The sequence below is a fragment of the Monodon monoceros genome, unplaced genomic scaffold, assembly GCF_005190385.1.
Source record: "Monodon monoceros isolate NGI ecotype Baffin Bay Population unplaced genomic scaffold, NGI_Narwhal_1 Super_Scaffold_6, whole genome shotgun sequence".
Lineage (NCBI taxonomy): Eukaryota > Metazoa > Chordata > Mammalia > Artiodactyla > Monodontidae > Monodon > Monodon monoceros.
Genome location: NW_021703783.1, coordinates 84,871,274 through 84,890,921, shown reverse-complemented (window position 1 = coordinate 84,890,921; position 19,648 = coordinate 84,871,274). Strand labels below are relative to the sequence as shown.

The window sequence follows — 19,648 nt, the reverse complement described above, 5'->3', positions numbered from 1 at the left end:
ATGGGCACTATTGTTAGCTGCCTCTCCACCAGAAAGGAAAAATGCAGAAACTCTAAGCCAAGCTGTTCACTGTAGGTTGTCAGAAGAGAAACTCTACTGCATACTGACATTTTAACTATGCCACATTTTTTTATTCCCAGAACTCATTAACATCCAAATTTCAAATGACATAATAATAAATCAGAGAAAAGAAGTTACAGGAGTGATATAAGGGATACTGTTGTAGAAAAATGAGTACACTATGAAGGAGGTTGGTCTAACAATACAATGTTAAGTACATGATATACAATTCATTAAGTATAAAATAGTCTCTGATTATATCAGAGTAGGAATACATATGTAAAATGGTGAAAAGACTGAAAAGGCACATGAAAAACTAAAGAGTGTTTTTTTTTAATTTCTTTTTTTAAAGTTCCTTTAACGCTATAGATTAACGTAAAGTTCAACTTGAATAAAATAACTAATGGCCTTTTGAGAAATGTCTCACACTTTCATCACTGGAAATTTTAAATCAATACTCCATGCTTACAGACTTACACAATTAATTGAATGCAGACAGTTTAACTATTACACTGCCTGTTATTGGAGAGAAATAACTGGCTACCTCCGTATTGAACGATCATCTGACATTAATGGAATGATCAATATTTCTTAAGAACACCATCCCTGCTATCCATACCTGGTAACTGAAGCACCCACAGCCCCTTTTCTGTCAGCCTCCACGATGATCCTGTTCTTAGACAGCTGCTCTTGGATAAGAATAACTTTTTCTACTCCTTTAACAATGAAGTAGCCCCCTGCCCAAGGGAAACAAGAAAGGTGTCACCAGCTATTCTTCCAACAGTGTGATTTAGTAATGGCAGTGATCTCCTGATCACTCTTCCATCACCTCACGGTGCTGGCCATCACTCAGTTCGAAGGGGTTTGTCAATACTATTTTACGAATTGGTAATAGTCTCAGCACGTGATTTTATACAACTGAACCACAAGATGATAAACTTCTTGAAGACAAGGAACGTATCTTATTGGTCTATGGATCACCAGCAGCTGACATATATGAGAGGTGAATGAAAAAGATGTTGAATAAATTAGTCTTCAGATTTTATAAGCACAGAATTAACTGACAATCCTCAATATAAGCTAAAATTTGCTCTTAGTTTTCTAACAAATCATTGACAATGGCAGATTAAGATTAGGTTTCCAAAATAATATTCGATATTCAATAAAACTCGTAAAACATTATGACATACTTTTGCACATAATTCAGAACAGGATAAAGTGAGACTTAATTTTACCTTCAGGATATAAGCAAAAACAAGGCAATATATTTGACCTACGCAAAATCCTGTTTCTAATAAAGTCACGTTCTTTGTTAACCTCTTTCCAAAACCTTCTGGGATTCTACATCTATGCAAATTTAAAGGAATTAGAGTAGAGCAACTATAAACTAAATCAATGTGAAACATGAATTAAGGAATTAAAAGAACTTTCTGTTAAGTGCTAAACTTGAAACTTAAAAAAAATACTGCCTAGAAATAAGTACAAAAATATAACTTAAAAAATTTTAAACAGAAGACCTTCATTTTTTGCCTCTATATGGCATTTAAAACAGCCTGAAGTGAGCTACTTGTGACTTTTCAGATGAGGTAGACAAGGAACTTCGTGAGATTACTCTTGAATTTTTAAGCATACCAAAAGAAACGACTGAGCAAAGAGACAAAGGAAAGCCTGATAAATCACAGCAATAAATCAGAACTTGGGGTATTGAAGTTTTAAACTTGAAATAAAAGAGGAAACGTATATCTTTTAAAAATACAGACTAATAGAATAAAGTTGGAACCGAATTTCTCAATGTTTTGCAAAGTTTTACCCAAGTTGACTATAAAGCAGAAAGGCTGGTATCGTTTTTGAGGAAAAGTGGTAAAACAACAGCAAGAGTAAAACAAAAGCGAAAGAAAAGAAAAGAAAAAGGAAGGAGGCACAAATCCAAGAAATCACACATACCTGGATCTAAAGGACATTCATTCAGTTTGGCAAATTCTGCGGGTGTTTTTCCTGTAAGAACACAGTTTGAACTACGTAGCATTATGGGCATTCTGTTTAAAATAAAACAAAAGAAAATGTCACATAAAGGTTGTCACTGGTACAAAAGCTGAGAAGAATACATACTGGGTACTGCACACATCACCAAGGGGTCTGCATTCCTGTTTGACATGCTAGGAAAGGCGGAGGGATGGTATTACATGAAAGAGCCAAGTGAAATGAAGTATTTCCTCAGGCACACTGCTCTCCTGGTACAGATAACAAAAACTCAAATGTGTGGTTTACTTAAACTTTGCAGACAAGCCTGGGCGAAAGTCACACATGGCAACACTTCATTTGTGGTAAACAAAGTGACTCCCCTTAGGTAGAAACAGCACAATGAATCAAAGTGTGAGGAACAAGAGACTATCAAAACTATCCAGGCAATTTTGAAAAAGAACTAAGCAAAACTTTTAGAAATGAGAAATGTAAGCATTAACTTAAAAATCTAGGAGTAGGCCGAATAGTAGATTTGATGCTGCTGAAGACAGAATTACTGAATGGAAAAAGAGATCTGAAGAAATTATTAAGAATGTATTTTAGAGACAGACATAAAGATATGAGGGTTTCAGAGTCCTGGAAGGAGAGAGTGAGAAGGCCTCATGTATGTCTAATCAAATTTCTACACAGCGAGAATACGCAGAATGTGTGAGGAGTCCTATTCAAAGAAACAATGGCTGTGAACTTCTAAAAAATGTATGAAAGCATAAACTACACAATAACTATTCAGAATAAATAAAAAGAAAGCCACATCATAATCAAGATGCAAAACATCAAAGACAAAGAGAAGATTTAAAACCCAGCCAGAGGTAATGGCAGGTAACCTGCCTTTAAAGGAAGGGAACGATAGTTGGATAGACAGATAACTTCACACATGCAATTAACAGACGACAGGGCAGTGATAAGCCAGTGACTGTCAACCTAGATTTGTGTATTCTGTTAAGCCACCATTCAGAAAGAAGTCGATACAAAGATATTTTCAGACAAAAACAAAGAAGTTACTACTAATGAACCCTCACTAAAAGAATTTCTAGGGAATTCCCTGGCGGTCCAGTGGTTAGGACTCTGCACTTTCACTACCGAGGGTGTGGGTTCAATCCCTGGTCAGGGAACTAAGATCCCACAAGCTATGCGGTGCAGCCAAAAAAAAAAAGATTTTCTAAAAGATAATACTACAGGAAGATGAAAAACAAATGTTGAAGAAAGTCTGACATGCAAAAATGTATAGTGAACAAAGAAAATGGTAAATAATGTAAGTAAAAACAAATATTAGCTCTAAGATAATAATAATTTCTAATATATGGGTTAAAAAAGACAAAACAAGCTAGAACTAAAGTGCATAACAAAAGCATGTATATCAGGACGGTCGATTTGATCCAAGTTAAAGCTGTCTAAGGTCCATGACCTTTCCATAAGAATAAACATATTATTTTCAAACTTTGTAAAATACGCAATTCAAAATTTCTAAGGTAAGCGTAAGCAACCAGAACTACTGTACATGACTTTCAAATCAGCTGGGAGAGAGCAAGGAAAAAAAACGTCCATGAACCCTAAAAGCAAAAAGAGAAAAAACTGAAATGAAAAGTTGGACAGATTAAAAATGCAAAATAAGTTGACAGAAGTATATCCACATATATCTGTAACATATAATAAATATAAATGAAATACATTCTCAGATAATTTTTTTAAAATCTAGCCATATGCAGCTTATTTCAAACAAACCAAAAATGTAAGGACATAAAGATGAAAAGAAAAGGATAAAAAAAATGATATGCCAGAAAAATAACCAAGAGAAAGCAGATGTGGCTATAGTAAGAGCAGACAAAATAAATTTTAAGGCAAAACAATATTACAAGAGATAAAGATAAATGTCTAATATTCAATAACAAAAGGTTCAATTCACCAGGAAGACCTAACAATTCAAAACTTCCATGTACCTAATATCGTAACTTCAAAAAGCAAAAATACACAAAAACATAAGGAAAAACGGACAAATCCATCATCATAGTGGGAGATTTTAACACATCTCTCCAAGTACTTATTAAAACCAATCAAAAAATCAGTGAAGACACATAATATCTAAACAACACAATTAACAAGCTTGATCGAAAAGAAAAACATAGACAGTGACACAACAACTGGAGAATACCCCTTACTTCCAAACACACATGAAACATGTATGAAAAGAAACAGGTCTCCACAAAGTTCCAAAACTTGATGTAAAGCACCAATTTGCAAATTTAAAAACAGTCTTCTAAGTAACTCATAGGTTAAAAAAGAAATCATAATGGGAAGGTAGGGATAGACATATCCTCATTTTCGGGACTTCCCTGGTGGTCCAGTGGTTAAGACTCCGTACTTCCACTGCAGGGGGTGTGGGTTCAATCCCTTAGTTCCCCCTGGTTGGGGAACTAAGATCCCACATGCCTCGAGGCATGGCCCAAAAAAAAAAAAAAAAAAACCCAGAAAAAAAAAAGTTCTCATTTTGATATGTAAATAAAGAAAAAAGACACTGACTAAATATATAAGAATATTTTTAAAAAATTTTTAAAGAATATTAAAATTACCAGAGTAACCAAAAGAAGAGTTAAAAATAAGAAACAAAATTTGGAAGAGGAAGGGAGAAGGAAAGTGAATGATACAGATAAACCAATCCACACCTTCTATATTAGGAGTCAAAAAATAGTTGTCTAAAATTGATGTAGCAAGAAAAAAAGGTATAAGCATAGCATTTAAAGTTATGGATGTTAATAACCAGAAGAAATAACAGAACTGGTTACAAGGTCAGGAATGGGACTAGGGATGAGGAAGGGTAGGGAGGAAGACTCCTGCTTTGTATCAAATGTTCTTATGTACTATTTGATTTGCTACCAAGTATAAATATTATTTGGATTAAACTAAAAACTTTTGAGTTCAAAAAAAACAATTAAATGAGATAATGTTTCCAATGGTAGTACATGGTACATATAAGCAGTCTAATTAACAGAGGTCGTTTTTCGGAATGCAGGACTAACAAATGAAATCACCTATCACAGGACCTGGCACCTGGTAGGTATTCAACAAATACCAGTTACATGCCCATCCTTCCCTGCCCCTCTTTAACCCAGGATCTAAACCCTAAATGTATTTCTGGTTTGCTCCAGTATCTCCTGCCTTTCTTTCACAATACTCAAACTGGATAATCATTTAGCAACAGTCCAAGATTTAACTGGACACAAGTATGGTCCATTTATAAGAAAGAGAGAAGCTCTGATCCTAACACTGATAAACTGTCGTGCTAACACAAAGATCAACATTTTAACATCCCTACTTCTTTTCCTAAGTGAAGAATGAGGAGAATGTAGCCAAACAAGCTACATGTCTTAAGTGTCTTCTACTTACCTGAGGACACAGCAGAGTGCAGACAATGACAGTTAGCTTGTGCATATTTAATGAACAAATGGATGTTTATTAAACCCTTAGCACTTTTGAAGGGGGCGGAACACTTGAGCGGTAATTATTTGCACTAAGTTTAAAGTCCAACATCATTATTAAACTCATTATTAAATATTGTGGATTTTGTCCATTTCTACAGGAGAATCAATATATTTCCCTAATTAGGAAAAGCAGGCAGCAAAAATGCTAGCTGATGCTATCTATTATTTCCAAACTTGTTCTGGGCAAATAAATAACTTCTGCCTTAAATACTGTTATAAACACTCATTCTTCCAGGAAAACTCAAAATATGTAAGAATCCACCGAGAAGACCAGCCCAGGAGCGTTCAGTGAAACGCTATCTTACCCAATGTTTCCCTAACAGCCCGGAGTTACAGGAGGAAATGGAAGCAATTTCCCTAGCTTTATAGAAAAGGTTTCACAATTTAAATATAATAACCACAACAACGTGATGGATGCTGCTCCAAGTGCTTTACACGTGCTGACTTGCTGGACCCATAAAATAACCCTGTGAAGTAGGCTCCAACTCCCCCATTTTTCAGATGAGGAAATAGGGCAAGAAGAGCATTAGTACTTGCTCGCGATCACCTCACAGGGCCGCAATGCTGGCAGCGAGGCTCCAGGAGGTGTCAGTCCTCACCTGCCAATGGGTAAGGCGTTGCGGATGATCCTCTGGCTGCCTCGGGTGTATTCAATATCCACTGTGATGGGGGCGGAGTACGTCATGTCCCGCAACCGGCACTGAAAGAGAATCAGACAATCATGGCTCCTCCTCTCTGGAAAAGAAAGGATCCTGGCAGCCTCAAAGAGCTCTTCTCGAGTAGAAGTATGGCCCATGCTGGACTCTGATCCCTCCATGGAACACAGCTGCCCCCTGTGCTGCCTTAAGGGCACTGGGAATTACAAGCTTACCTTCTCCATGAGGGGATGATGCCAGCCATGGATCTAGACACTGCCACAGCATCCCCACCCCTGCCAGCCCAGAAATGGGACAATAAATCCGGTATTGATTTTCTTCTCACTGATCTGATGCCATCACCAGTCTGCTCCCGTATCTTTGAAGCCATTAGATCATCCTTTGCAAACTGGGTCCTTGGAGAGTCATCAATATGGCTGCTTTATTCAAAATAGTTAACAACCAGTATAATAATAACTAAAGTATGTACACGCACAAACTAAAAGAATTAAACTATATTTCCTTTTATTCTCCAAACAAACTAAACTATATCACAAAATTCCTTTCCAAGGGATATGTCAGAGCATGAATCACTCAACACATCATTCTAACAATTTCTGAGTCACTTGCGGAACTTTAGAAATTGTTGGTGCGCGCTTTACTTTCACGTGGTGATGACTCACTAAGAGAAGCCCTTGCCTGGGCCATGATCAGGAAACCCCATCAAAATCTTCCGATGACTTCTCCATTATATTGATGGTCCTCAGGTGCCTTGCAGTCTCAAAAAGAGAATTTCTCTGAACCTCAACCATACAATTCATGATGCTGAATCCTCTCTCTGGCTTTTACTGCACCAAAGACAGATACAAACTTTTTCTAGCCTAACAGTGCCTAGGATTTAAAAATACTATATAGTCCTATTATTGACCAGTATATTACCTTATATTTAATTATATCAAGCCTCCTGCAGGCCTGACCAAAGGTAGGGTGGCATGATGATCAGAGTGTGGACTCTATTTTCTGTGCTCAAATCCCGGCTCTACCAATTAAGTTTTAAATAACCTTTCTGCATCTCAGTCTCCTCATATGTAAAACGAGAATGTGAATAATTTTAATTCCCAAGAGTATGAGTATATATTTTTAGAATGGTGCCTGGTACAGAGTACTATATAAATATTATCTCATTTTTGTTAATAAAACTAATGTAACACCCATGATAGGCAGATATTCATGGGTCTTAACAAACTCATCCCTTCAAATGGAAATGAAATTTGACAGAAGTGGTAAACATGGGGCCCCAAGCTACCCCTGGGGCCCCCTCTGTCCCCCTCGAACTCTCTCTTATCAACAGGAATAGGGCTGTGTGGGTAGAGCCTGCAGTACCTGCACCCCCAGTCCTGCTGTGGGTCCCATGACTGCCCATCCACCTGCTCTCCCACGCTCCCCGTCTCTCTAAGAGTCAATACCCTCCAAGAAATCTTTGCACCCTCTTTCTCTAATTGCAGTAATACCCATGTGTTTTCTTCAACATCAGGAATAATTATTATAATGACAATTGTGGCTTCAGCCTTCTTGAACTACTTCGAATTCTTCGTCTTCTCCCTTCTCTGAACCCAGTAATATACTAGTTTAGAAGGTGACTTGGAGATTGTTAATTGGCTGTTTAGTTCTTGAAAAATTGGAAAGTTCTCGCCAAATGGAAAGCGGAGGTGGGGAAAGCCAAATCGGGGCGCACAGTTTCCAACATCCAGTCCTCACTATTCCCTGTTCAGTCCAACGTCACATATTCGCCTTACCTATCGTCTAGGCTGCAAACCCTGGTCTCTCTGTTTCATTTGTTTTGTTATTTTAATCCACAAGAGTATGAACTTGAGCAAAGATATTATGTCTTATTTCTTTTGTATCTTCCAATCTTGCAGCACAAAATAAATGTTCAATCAATACTCGGTGATTAATGCCAAAATTACGTATATAAAATATCTGGTTACTTGATCACACTTCCTATTTCACCTTGCTTAGACAACAACCATAGCACTCTAACACCTTACTTGTTCTTTACTAAAGATTCCTGTGCTATGTTCCCCAATTGCTATTTTAGCTTTACATTAATACAAACCAGAAAAATCTACAAAAATCATTTTCCTTCCTGAATCAATGCCCAATTATGGACACTGAGTGGAAGAATTTGAAGAGAAATCTAGAATCCGTTAAAAGCCAATAAACAGGCCTGTTCTAAAAGCCGTTGCCTGTAGCTCTTTTAAAACCCTGGCATTTACATTTTCTTCTCCTCTGCCTCTTCTGCTAGACCGTGAGTTCCTTGTCCTCAGTCCCTCTGCAAACGCAAGGCCTGCTGACCCTCAAAATACGCGCTAAGCGAGAAACCCCTGCAGGAACAGCACACTGCACCAGACGCCAGTGGTCAGCAAGGAGGGGGGGTGGAGAGACCATGAAAAAACTCAGAAACAGGACATAAAAAAGACACAGTGACCTAACAGTGCAAGTTAACTAGGATTAAATGATAAACCAACTAATACAAAACTGTTTCCTAATACAGTATGGTATTATACAGGTGCTTATTTATTTTGGTTATCTTGTCTCATAAGAGATTTTTTTCCCATTTTTAAATCATTTTTTAAGAATATATTTTAAGGGCACTGACTCTTCCAGTTAAACCAAACAAATCCAATTAAATTAAGGTTGATAATTACCTCATGAGGGGACACTGGTCTAGTTACATTGAAGCTTTCTTCAACATCAGGAAGCCCGACATAGATATTAAGATATCTGAAAAGCAAGTTATTCCAGAACCAATTACAGTTCTTCAAAGAACATATAAACAATCAAGCTATTTTCCTCCCGAATACAAGATTGCCCTTTGACAAATGCTTATCTTGCAGAAGATGACAAATTAACAAATTATAATTGGAGATCTTAAAGTCATAGAACACACAGTTTACAAAGGAGAGAAAATGTTATCAAGTTATCTTTAAAAAAGAATACTGTAAATCTCTTTACAAAAATATTGAAACTATAGCTCCCTACAAATGATACTTAAGGAAAAAAGCAAATGCAAAAGAGTAGCTATAGTGCGCTACCGTTCTCATAAAAAAGGATACGGAGGAAAAAATATATGTGCTCATTTGTGCAAAAGAAACAGGAAGAAGAAAGCAGAAACTAAAGAGACGGGTTACCTACAGGGAGCACTGGGAACAGGGTGGGAAGAACTGGAAGGGGAGGGACAATTTTCTGAATAGACTTTTTTCTATAGATCTAACTCTTACAACCATAATAATGTCTCACATACCCAAAATGGCATACAAACCTTACTGCACTACAAATGAATAATATAACGGCACTGAAAAGGTAAGAAAGAAAATAACTAACCTGAGTAACTTCAGAAAACAGTATTTTAATTGGATACAGCAAAGACAGAAAAGCAGTATACAAGTATTAGTAAATTTTATTCTCACAGAGCGATGAATTAACAATTCTGAAACTAGTTTATGTATATCCTAGGACTGAATAAGTAAGTAAATATAGCTCTGTCTACTGAGACTTTAGTACCCATATCTTGGTGTCTAAACACTACTCTCCAATAAAAGAGACTAAAGCTCCTTGGAGGAAGGATTGATTCCCGGCTGGGACAGGAAAAATACTAGATGAACCACATCTCATGGTACCAGAAAGTAGAGGAGTGCTCGAAAATTCACAGGGGCGTGTTGAAAGGATGCAGCAGTCAACTTGATGAATCTCCCTATGGCCAAATCTGGGACCATTTGAGAAATAAAACAATGACAGTACTGGATTATGATGCATAGAATAATTAAACATCCATGAGTTCACACTGACATAAATAAAATTACAGAGAGAGAGTAAATGAGGGGAAGAAAAAGCTCTTCCTCACAGAATTCTAATATTAATGTAGAAAGAATGAAGGAAATAGAGACTTGCCAATAGGTAAACACCACAGCAATTACTGTTGTAGGTAACTGCTACAGCAATCATCAACGCATGCTAAAGGTAGTGGGTAAAGTGCAATGAGAAACAAGATATTTGCATAGTCTCGAAGGATCACCTTATAAGATAGTGATTAATCACTGAAGGAAAAATTAGTAACTTTACAGTAGAGAAACCTGGAAGATACCATCTTAATCAAGTGAACAAAGTTAAAATCACCAGCCGTTAAATATACTGACATCTGTACCCCCTGATATGGTACAGTGAGAATGACATGAAGCATCGCTTCTGTGGTATTCTGGCCAAAAAGGCATAACCCAATGTAGCCACAAGCAAATACCGCACAAACCCGAATGAAGGACTTTCTACAAAACGACTGACCAGAATTCTTCAAAAGTGTCAAGGTCATGAAAGACCAAGAGAGCTTGAGGAACTGTCATAGATTGGAGGGGGTGAAGGAGACATATGACATCTGAACATAATGCAGGTCCTGGATTGAATCCTGGACCAGAAAAAGGACATTAGTGGGAAAACTAAGATTTGTAGATTAGTCAACAGTATTGTATCAGTGCTAATTTCCTAGTTTTGCTAATTATGCTATGGCTACATAAGATGTTAATATTAGTATAAACTGGGTGAAGTGTAACATGGGAACTCCTTGTCCTCTTTTTGTAATTTTCCTCTAAAATTGTTTTTAAAAAAGTTTAAACCTAATAGTTTCAGTAACTTTTCACTCATAACTACCTGTTATCCTTAGCTTACCAATTAAAAATTAAGCATTTGATAAATATCTTCCTATCAAACAGATAAAAGGAGAATTATGTTAAAAGAGTTTTGACAGCAACTACATTCACTATGAAAAAATGTTAGACATAATCAAAATAGCAAATTAAGAGTAGTTGCTTCCTTACTTTAAGTACCACATGGGGTCAGCATCACTCGTAACCTTTTCATTGGCTTTCATTATTTTCTTTATCTGCAGGGGAAAGAGTAACATGAGGAAAGACTCTGGCTTCCAGTTAATTCTTAACCATACCCTTTTCCAAGATCTGATGCTTACCTCTACATTAATGAAATAGTTAAATGAATCTATATGCTGTTTCACAAGGCCTTTCACCTAAACAGATAAAAAGTAAAAAGTAGGTTAGCAACAAAATAGCAGATTACACAATGGATCTCACCTGATCCATAAATTTTCCTCAAAACCAAAGTGAGAAAAAAAATCCATGAATTTTACTTAGCAAAGCTTTACGTCTATGTGTCCTCACTCCATCTCTCCTCCATCTTACTAGAACACCCTCAAATTTTCCTCCCTGAAAAACAATCTGACCTTTGGAATTCAAGATATGAGTACCTGAATATACCTAATGACTCCCCATGAGCTAACAAATAAGGCAGGATTTTCCCTACATGCTTTGAATTTACAAAAAAGATCCCAGAAACAAATACAGCAGTTGAGCATCAACTCTTCAACCCTCAAACAACGTCTATTTTCTTTCTTGTCTTGCTCCTATGTAAGCAGTTTTATGATTTCCACATATCTGTCTTTCATATCACTTTTAGAAGAATGAAGGGAAAAAACAAGGATCTCTATTAAGAAAACCAAAAATAATTGCATTTAAAATCGGAAGCAGAGTGAACATCAGGGACCTAAGATCGACCAGCTGGCAGCGACTTCCTTTCATCTCAGAAGTCAGTATGGCTGCACAAAGCGCTATGAAAAACACTGAAACGATAAAGACATAGAATCCAGTCTTAGGATTTAAAGGACTGTAATGTTCATCATTTTACACTAATCTTCAAACGCAATTAGTTCAACACTTCTAGAACACTCTCAACAGACAGATAATCACAGGGCCTTTGCTTTAATTCCACCTCCTTATTCAGGATCTCACTGGCTTACAAAGCAGCCATCCTATTATGAAATAGTTCTGATTGTTAGGGGAAAAATTCACCCTTATAATGATCTGCAGTCTGCCGTCCCACAGTTTCCACCCCTGGGGCTTAACTGTCTTTTCTGGAGAAAATGCCTGCTCTACCACAGTCTGTTGAGTGATCACATCTCTCTTTCACGTTCTCACTTCCAGGCTGGACAGGCACTTCCACTATTTCTCACAGGCATGCCTTCCAGACCCCTCAGCAGCCCATGAACCGCTCCTGAGTGGGCTGTACGTTGTCATCACATGGATGTTAATCCTCCACAGCCTGACCAGTGTACAGTGGGGCTACTACGTACCTCCCTCATTCTGGATATTTTACCACTGCTATTAAAAAACAAGGTCACGTTACAGGCTGATCAACTAAAACTCAAAAGTAATTTTTTATGTTCACAAAAGAATGCTATTAAGTCAAGCACACCCCATTTGGTACTTGTGCAAAACTAAGAGGGACTTACATGAGTCCCTCTTCACTGCTGTCACCCCAACCTAACATTCCAAGTCTTGATTCTACCTGCCCACAGCACTGCAGCCTCACAAGCTTCAAGTTCCTGTCTTCAGTTACATATTAAAAATCTTTATATTTTTGTTCTTGGACAAATATATTTCAAGGTGGTCTGAGTAAAAGAGAACCCCAACTTTAAATGAATGAAATAGCTGTAGTCTCATGTCTCTGTTAAGTTCTCTACCTTGTCAACCACAAAGTGGCATTTTCCATTGGCACCTGCCACCTAAGCACTAATATTCTAGTCGACAGTTCAGAAGATTGAAGGTTCAAGTCCCTTCAAGGTTGACATAGTAACTGTCGAGTTAAAAAAAATGCACAACATGAGAGTTGCGAGTTAAGTTTTATTTGGGGCAAAATGAGGACTACAGCCAGGAGACAGCATCCCAGATAGCTCTGAGAAACTTCTCCAGAGACGCAGGGGGGAAGGTCAGTATATATGTGATTTTGGTGAAGGGGGAGTACATGCAATCAAGCACATATTTTTTGCAGAAGGTTTCTGCTACTCTCGTGAAGGTTACTGCTAGTCACAAGGCGCAGACATCACCATGAAGGATTTTAGTGCTTTTCTAGATACGAGGAGATGCAAGAATTGGGCTCATAAAATTGGCTCCTGAAAATATCTAACTATTGGGCTTCCCTAGTGGCGCAGTGGTTAAGAATCTGCCTGCCAAGGCAGAGGACACGGGTTCGACCCCTGGTCCGGGAAGATCCCACGTGCCACGGAAGAACTAAGTCCGTGCGCCACAACTACTGAAGCCCGTGTGCCTAGAGCCCGTGCTCCGCAACAAGAGAAGACACCACAGTGAGAAGCCCATGCACTGCAACAAAGCGTAGCCCCCGCTGACCACAACTAGAGAAAGCCCGTGCACGGCAACGAAGACCCAACGCAGCCAAAAATAAAAATAAATAAAATAAAATTAAAAAAATATATATCTAACTATCTGAAGACCTGTTTTGCCAGTTTTTCCCAGAGCACAGAGGGCCTCATTTCTGCTCTCCACCCTGAGCTCCTTTCAGGGGGGTTGAAAGTCAGCAGCTGTAGCAGCACATGATTTAATCCTTGTACAGGGAGATGGCAAATGCCAATATGTAGTAGACAACCTCTTCTTGGACCACATACCACCAACTGTCTCCTCTTTTTTGAATCATAAATCCTACCCCTTCTCCTCTGCTTATGCGTATGTGTGTATGTGCATATATATATATATATATATATATATAGTTCCCTTTGAAAAAGAAAAAAGTCATAATTAAAAACAACAACAACAACAAAAACTTCCCTTGACCTTACTATCATTTTATTTCATTTTTGGTTACTTAAAACTTCTTCAAGAGCTTCCTATTGCTGTTAGAAGAAAAGCCAAAATCCTTCACATCAAACTCCTTAACCATAAAATGTGGTCAGAAATCTGGCCCTGACAGCTTCCCAGCTTCATCTCCCAGCACTCTCCCTTCTGCCTATTAACAGAAAACTAAGTTGGACAAAACTCTACTCATTTTTCAAGTCTTCATTCTTTCACTTAGCAAGATGCTTCCAAGATTCATCCATGTTGTAGCATATGTCAGCACTTGATTTCTTTTTATTGCCAAATACTATTCCATTGTATGGATATACCGTATTTTATTTATCCATCCATTAGCTGGTGTTCATGTGAGTTGTTTACACTTTTTGGCTATTATGAATAATGCTGCTATGAACATCTGTGTACAAGTTTTTGCACGGACATGTTTTCATTTATCTTGAGTAAATATACCTAGGAGTAGAATCGCAGGATCAGACAGTAACTATGTTTAACCATTTGATGAACTGCCAGGCTGCTTTCCAAAGCGGCTGCAACATTCTACATTCCCATCAGTAGAGCGTTAGGGTTCTGATTGCTCCACATCCTCATCAACACTTGCTACTGTCTTTTTTTGACTATAACCATCCTACTGTGTGTCAAGTGGTCTATCATTGTGGAACCTGCTACTACTCAGCATAAGCTCTTTAAAACTGAAATTCAATAATAGGAATCTTATAATCTGTAGTTCCTCTGTCTAGCCACTCACCCATTCCAGCCAAGCAGACTGGACTCTGTTTCCTACAGACCCCTTGGAGACTCCTCCTGAGCACTTTTATTAAGCCATGCTCCCTGCATCCTACCTTTCAGCTCAGTTAATTCCTTTCCTCTTAAGATGTGGCTTACATCTCACCTCCTTTGGGAGGCCCTCTCTGACCACTTGTGGCATCACTCTTGCCAACAGCACTTTGGTTTGTATTATTCATGTGCCATGCTACAATGTATACTACTTCCTATCTCTAAAATTAGATTAGCAATCCCCTAACTAGTATTTTATAGACAGGGATACTGCCTTATAATTTCTTGTACTTCTAAAACCTAGAAAAGCACACAGTTGTACAAAGTCAAAAAATGTTGGTGAAAAAAATTAATTTTAAAAAAGGCTTACTTCTTCACTCATTGGAAAAACAACTAATTATTATTAAATATTAATTACCTTTAAAAATGCTGGAAGCAGCCGCCATTTTTCCTGTGAATCAGAACAATAAAAGTATCAGAACTCTGTGCTAGCAATCACAACATTTTCATGAGCAGTTACTTCAATGTACCCAAAGTGACTCACTTCATCACAGTAAGCAAAAGAAAGTAAATGAAAACGAACAATTTTTACATTGCAACCACTTTTATGGAAATCATATATGTGCTGTGTATGTACATGAATACAAACATGTACACACACAAGTATATATAAACCACAGATTTCTTAAATAGAATATACTTTAATCTCTTCTTGGTGACTCAAGATTCCAAGTACTTTTTATCTTTATTTTATTCTCATGACACTTCCTGAGTAAGCAGGGTTTGCCAGTCTGAGGAAGGGTGAGTACGTTTCAGAGAGGCTGGTGTGGAAGCTAGGTCTCTCAACCCAAAGGGAGTTCTTTTCTCCCCCTTATTTTTTCTCAACTAGTGCCTGGTCAGAGCTCAGGCTGCAGAAGGATATCACATGGTGACCACCTCCTACTTTAAATGGTTGCAAACTGCCACACTTCTTGAGTTCTTAGGCCTGCTCTTCACACCTTCCTGAGGTCGTAAACAGCCTACCATGATAAGACTCTTCATGAATGGTATCTAATCTGTTAATGGGAAATCTGACAAATGGTTAGAACTGAGTCTTAAGTAAGAATACACAGTTTCTGAGTAAGGGCTCCAGGATCATGTAAGACTTCCCAAGAACTGTAAACTTTTTTACTTTGAGTAACAGGAGAAGCATTGGAAGGTTTTGAGCAAAAGAGTGACAAGATGATGTGACTCATTTTAACTGGATCACTCTGGCTGCTGGGGTGAGAACAGGCAAGGTTAGAAGGAGGGAGATCATTTAGGAGTTCACTGCAATACTCCAGGCTGATAACAATATGGGTAGTGAGAAACTGTTGGCTAGGAAACTCAATGTGAAGTTAGAGCCAACAGGACTTGACAGTAGATTAGATGGAGACTCTGAGAGAAAGAAGAGTTGAGACGGACACCTTAGAGTTGCCATTTCTGGAGATGAGGAGGACGCTGGATGTCTGGATGCTGTCAGAGCAGCAGGTTTAGGTGTGCAGGGGTTATCAGGAGTTTGGTTGGGGGCATGTGAAGTTTGAGATATCCATTTGTCTATTTGGAGATGCCAAATAGACAACAAATATAGGTCTGGAACTTGGGAAGAGAGTGGCCTGGAGATCTAAATCAGGGAGAGGTCAGCAAATGGAGGGTAGTTAAAGCCATGTAACAGATGAAATCACGTGGAGAAGAGTTCCATGAAGTGAGATCAAAAACACTCCAACGTTTAGAGATGAGGAGCAGAAAGTACATCCAGCAAAGAAGACTGAGGAATGGCCTGAGAGGGAGGCAGACGACCTGGAAAAAGTAAAAACATTTTTCAAGAAAAAAGGTAGGTGGGGGCAGGGGGTACGTAAGAAATCTCTATACCTTCCTCTCAATTTTGCTGTGAACCTGAAACTACTCTAAAAAAAAGTCAAATCTTAAAAAAAAAAAGAAGTTGAGTCTGGCAAAACTCATCTATGATGATCAAAATCAAAAGGTGTGGTAGGGCACAAACTGAAATGGGAACTTTGTGGGATGCTGAAAATGTTCTATATCTTGTATGGGGTGCTAGTCATTTGGGTATACATAACTGTCAAAACTAATGTAAATGAACACTTAGTACTCATGCATCTTACTGTATGTAAATCTACACAGAAGAATGCGAGAAAAATCAGAGAAGACTATATGAGGAGAGTAGAAAGATCTTGAGGAGATCTGGGTGGGGGGGGGTGGGAGAAACAGGTTAGAGAAGTAAGCAGTGGCCAAAATGAGAAAAGGACTCATATAAGTATGGTAAGGACTTTAGATTTTGCCTGAGAGCAATGGGCAGGCTGAAGAATTTTAACCAAGGGAGCAACGTGATCATATCTGCCTGTTTAAACTGATGGCTCTGGCTACAGAGCAGAGAACAGACTGTTGGAATGGGACAAGTCAGGAGCCTAGGAAATAAGAGATGACAGTGGTTCAGACTTGGAGAACAGAAGAAAGGAAGTTTCAGAATTGAGTACATTTTGTAGTTGGGGGCCCTTAAGAGGGGACGGTGGATTGGATGCAGAGGGCCAGGAAATGGAGCTGTTATTCCTGAATCAGAAGACTGGAAATGTAGTACTGGTCCCTTCACAGCTGTGCAAATTCAGACAAGACACAGAAATCCTTTAGGCTTATTCCTTCAGCTCTCTGGAGAAGCAGTCCAGTCAGCAGTTAAGGATGAGGGCTCTGGAGTCTGACTGCCAGGGTCCAAAATACAGATCAGCCATTTAACAACCTTCTGAAACTGGGTGAGTTACTTAACCTCTCTGAGCCTTAAAAATCTTCATTGGCAAAATGGGGCAAAAATATTACTTGCTTCAGATGATTAAATAACATAATGCTCGTTAGGCTTGAACAGAGCTGGCACATACGTGCTCAGTAAATGCTGGCTCTTAAATAGCTGTTCAAGAGCTAAAAATTCAGATCAACTATACTCCAATATAAAAAAAAAAAAGTTAAAAATCCAGTATTGCCCAATGAAGATCAGCAGTGTATTGCAGGCACACACAGATTGAATCTAACAGGCTGATTGTAATTCCCTTATTTGCCGAATAATTATTAAAGAAACAGATTTACTGATCCTGTCGGCCATTCTCCTCCTTAAACTTGTCAATGGCATCCCAGCCCTCCTTTAGATGTCTAACAAAACCTTTCATAATCAGGATCCTTATCTGTCACCCTTAAATCTCTCCTCTACTTTTCTCCACTCCAGTACTACTGGATTTGTTTTAATTCCTTAAAAACAGATGGTCTTGCCTCCAGGTTTCCAGTGTCCTGTTCCCTCTACCTGAATCTCTCCCTTGACTATTTCTCCACTTCCCATCCCATGCCAACTAAGATTTTGAGGCCCAGAGAAGTTATATGTACCTTTCCAGAAAATAAAATTACGTCAACATCTGAACTTCATTAGGCAGCTCACTGTAGGGCAGTTATCCTTAACTTCTGAGAATCTGATGAAAGCTACGGGGCTACTCCCTCGAAAACACCTAGGCAAAACTTGGAGTAAATTTTCTCGTAGTTTAAAATACTCCTGCAGCCCAAACTTGAGTTCCCGGTGAAAAGGAAAAATTACTAGCCTGGGATTCAGACGATCTGGTTTTCCCACCACAGCCAGCTGTGGGACCTCACCAAAGTGGCCTAAGCTCCCTGGACCTCATTATCCCTTATAAGCCGTCAAAGATGCAATACGTCCCCCCAAGGCGGGCGAGAGTCAGTGCTCCCCTGATAACACACGAACACTGGAATGCGTCCAACCCGAGAGCCGTGCGCAGAGCCGCTGGGTCTGCGCGGCGGCTGACACCTCCCCTCAGCTTGACCCTGCACGCACAGCAGTGGCCGGCTCTGGAGGGGACTCGCGCGGAGCCCTGAGCATGCGCGGAAGACGCGGCCCGGCCCCCTCCGCGGCCAGAGTTCTCGGGGCAACGCCTCCCGGGGACGCATGCCAGCCTCTCTTCCGTTCCACGCGTGCCCCGCCCTCACCTCTACAGTCGGGATCGGCGCGGCCAGCTGCTCCGGGGTCAAGTTCCCAAACTCCTCCGCAAGCACGTCCATGCTGTTCACGACAAAGGAAGGAGCAAACAGAACCCTCACGCGCGCCTTCGCTGCGCCAGGCAAACTGCTGTACCCGTGGAGAGCGGTGCGCGGTGGCCTAAATAGTCCCCGCCGCGCAACTTAACTGGAGCCGCGGAAGAAAGGTTCCGCCTGCTCTCGGTCAGAACCTGCGGTTGAACCCGGATGTGGCTGAGGCGGAGCTTGGAAACTGCGCCCCCTGGTGTCGCTCGGAAGTCTCCCCTGGGTAATCTTAAACTCCAGCGGACAGATTTTGGCATTTATCCCACAATCAAGACCAACAACGCGTATTGTCATTTTAAAAATAATTCAAAGAAAACGGTAACTGGATAATTTGCACAACTTGAGCCACCGAGGCATAGAATTCATTTAATTTAAGCCCAAACTACACATTGTATAGTATGGAAAAAATAGGAAATTTACCAAATGCCTAGTAGGAGGGGATTGGTTAAAAAATTAAGGTACATGCGTGTGATGGCCTATTATACAATCATTAAAATGACCACAAAGTGAGAAGGAGTTAACTTACCTCGAGAGAAGAGCATAACAGGTCAGTAATTAAGATAGTGTTATATTCTAAAAGGGCTAGACAGAAGATCCAGGAGTAAATTCCAGCAGAAATTTAGTATGAAAAGATGACATTTTAAAAGAGCAGGGGAAAGATGGCTTATCCAAAAATTGATGTTGGAGCTGCTGATTAGCCATTTAGAAAAAAAATACATCTAAGTAAATACTATACGGATTAAATATTTAAATGTTAACAAAACCTTAGAAGAAAATATAAAGTGAGTAAATCCATAACACTGAGCTGTGGCCACCTTCAAGGATAGCAATATAGTCAGAAATCATAAGGAAAATATTCATAGATTGG

The 19,648-nt window shown here is 39.1% G+C and overlaps 1 protein-coding gene across 2 annotated transcripts in view; it reads right to left on the bottom strand.

Moving 5' to 3' along the window:
- Nucleotides 1-18,945, bottom strand: part of POLR3B (RNA polymerase III subunit B) — a 115,095-nt gene extending 96,150 nt beyond the window's left edge. For both annotated transcript variants that reach the window (XM_029205893.1, XM_029205894.1), the window contains exons 1-8: nt 18,688-18,945; nt 15,092-15,124; nt 11,211-11,267; nt 11,062-11,126; nt 8,902-8,977; nt 6,158-6,258; nt 2,005-2,096; nt 680-797 (exon numbers count right to left, since the gene is read on the bottom strand). In XM_029205893.1, the coding sequence (XP_029061726.1) occupies nt 680-797; nt 2,005-2,096; nt 6,158-6,258; nt 8,902-8,977; nt 11,062-11,126; nt 11,211-11,267; nt 15,092-15,124; nt 18,688-18,759 (614 nt within the window). In that variant the 5' untranslated portion in view covers nt 18,760-18,945. The remainder of the gene's footprint in view (nt 1-679; nt 798-2,004; nt 2,097-6,157; nt 6,259-8,901; nt 8,978-11,061; nt 11,127-11,210; nt 11,268-15,091; nt 15,125-18,687) is intronic.
- Between the last annotated feature and the right edge of the window lie 703 nt (nt 18,946-19,648).